At 62.4% G+C, this 2,270-nt stretch overlaps 1 protein-coding gene across 1 annotated transcript in view; it reads right to left on the reverse strand.

The window, feature by feature from the left end:
* Positions 1-281: 281 nt before the first annotated feature.
* LOC131213240 (runt-related transcription factor 3-like) overlaps positions 282-2,270 on the reverse strand; it is a 2,938-nt gene continuing 949 nt past the window's right edge. Inside the window, exon 2 of the mRNA XM_058207247.1 lies at positions 282-1,612. Within this exon, the coding sequence (XP_058063230.1) occupies positions 282-1,612 (1,331 nt within the window). The remainder of the gene's footprint in view (positions 1,613-2,270) is intronic.

Below are 2,270 nucleotides of genomic sequence, written 5' to 3' on the forward strand. Positions count from 1 at the left end.
TGCTTCTGGTCTCGTAGAGTGTCCGTGTCGACCTGTCTCGAATTGCCTCTCCCACGCCCACACATACATATATAGCAAATATCTATATATATATATGTATATGTATGGTGGTCCTTATCCGGTCCGGGTTCCGGTGTGAACGGGTCCGGTGGCTCTGCCTGTGCCGGGAGAGATCGTTTTCGGGCCGCGCGTTTTCATCGCAAGAACCAGCCGATCAGCAGCGGCGCCGGCACCGTCACCGCCCTCGGTGGCCGTCGGCAGTTGCTGTCAGCCGCCCGGCTTCAGTACGGCCGCCAGACGGTCTTCTGGGTCTGCTTGATGAGGTTGGGCGAGCGCAGCTTGGTCCGCTCGGGCGGCGACTGCTGCAGGACGAGCTCCTGGTGGTGGTTCGGGTGCTTCGCCGCCACCACGACGATCGGGGTCGGATCGTGGAGTAGCTGTTTGCGCGTGGACAGCGCCTTCAGATCGCACCGCAGTCCGATGCGGGGCGACACGATGGCGGTGGCGGCGGCGTTGGCAGTTGCGGCCGGCGGCGCCAGGGCCGCGGTCGTCGAATCGGGCGTCTCCGGTTTACAGGCGCCCGCGCCCAGCTCGCAGCAGATGTCGGGCGAATTGTCGCGCGTCTCGCTCCCGCCGCTCCCGCCGGTGACCGTCGTCTCGGCGGAGGGCGCGGCTGGCGGCCGCAGGATCGGGATGAAGGCGGACTTCACCACGTCGATCTGTTCGTCGTCCGAGTCGTCGCCCTCGTTCGCGGAAGACAGATCCCCGTTGCTGGTGTCGTTCTGCCCGAGGCTGCTGCTGCTGGTGGCGGCGGCGGCCGCCGCCGCCGCCAGAGATTCACCGCCACCCCCCGGGTGGTGCTGGGCAGCATGTGGGTGGTGGTGGTGGTGGTGGGGGTTGAGGGTGAGCAGTCCGGACTTGGGCGACGGTTGCAGCAGCGCCGGCAGCGAGCCGCCATTCGAGCTGGCTCCTAGGGCGGCTGCGGCGGCTGCGGCGGCTGCTGCTGCCGCCGCCGCCGAGAGGGCCGTGGTGGTGGATATGATGGGCGGTGGGCTGGCGTTCGAGTTGCGTGACGAGGTGGACGAGAGGCGCGATGAGGCGGAGTCGGTGCTGGTGGCCGACTGTTGGTGGTGCTGCTGCTGCTGGTGTTGGTGGTGGTGGTGGTGCTGGTGGAGGGTGATGGTGGCCGCCAGTTGCTGCTGAGGAGCACCCCCTCCTTGGCCTCCGTTGGTGGTGGCGGAAGCGGCCGCTGCCGCCGCGGCGGCCGCCGCTGCCGTCGTGCGGAAGGCGGCGATGTCGTAAGGCAGAAAAGGTGATTTCAGCTGCTGATGGTCCGGCTGGACCGCGAACGCGGGCAGGGCCGGCGGGGCGTAGGCGGGGCTCGTCAGGAGGGCGGTGGTGTGTGGCATACCGCCGGCCAGCCCGTTCGGCGGCCCGACGGCGACCGCAGACGCAGGCACTGGCGGTTGGCTGGCGGCGGAGCGCAGCGTCACGAGCTCGTCCCGAGCGCCACCGCCGCTGCTGAGGCTGGCGGCTCTGGCTGCGGTCGGGCTGGGGAGCAGATTGTTGCCGCCGCCGCCGCCGTTGCCGATGGTCGTCGCACCGCTTCCAACTGTGGCGGAGAAGGAACCGGTTGGTTAGTCGGGGGTGGGTGGGAACGAAATCAAAGGTGCGAACCGAAAATCAATACACGAAAGGACAGCGCAGCTCTAAGGCGCAGCGCTTCCCAAAACCTAAGGACCGATCTGAGCTAAAGCTACACCAATAGACCAGGTGCCACGTCTGCCAGGATGAAGGATTCCTTCGTCCATTTGGGGAGTTCTGCAAGGATGCAAGCCAGTTGCAGGAGGAAGGACCAACGCCAACACAACAAAATATTGTTGACGGAGGCACATGAATCCCGTTCGTCAAAACAGCAGCCGTTACGTCGCGACCACAGTATGAGTTTTCTCTACAGGTTTTTTGATATGCTAGCGTCCACACTAGAAGCTTTTGCGCGAAAAATTCCGTGAGCTCCAGTGAGTGAAATGACAGTTCGTTTGCTGTTGCTTTAATTTTTCAGTTTCCTTTCCTTCTCCTCCCTATTGCCATTTTTGTCAAAATTTGATCCGCTGTCGAAAAACTAGCCATATTTTTGGAAAGCAATAAAAATTGGCCGTAATTTGCCGTAAACTGTCAAATTGAAAAGCAAATACCCCCGAAACGGGAAAATATCCCGTAAACATAAGGCGCTCAAAAGCACCTCAAAGTAACTCACGGAACTCTAGCAA

The sequence above is a fragment of the Anopheles bellator genome, chromosome X (genome assembly GCF_943735745.2).
Source record: "Anopheles bellator chromosome X, idAnoBellAS_SP24_06.2, whole genome shotgun sequence".
In the NCBI taxonomy this organism is placed as follows: Eukaryota; Metazoa; Arthropoda; class Insecta; order Diptera; family Culicidae; genus Anopheles; species Anopheles bellator.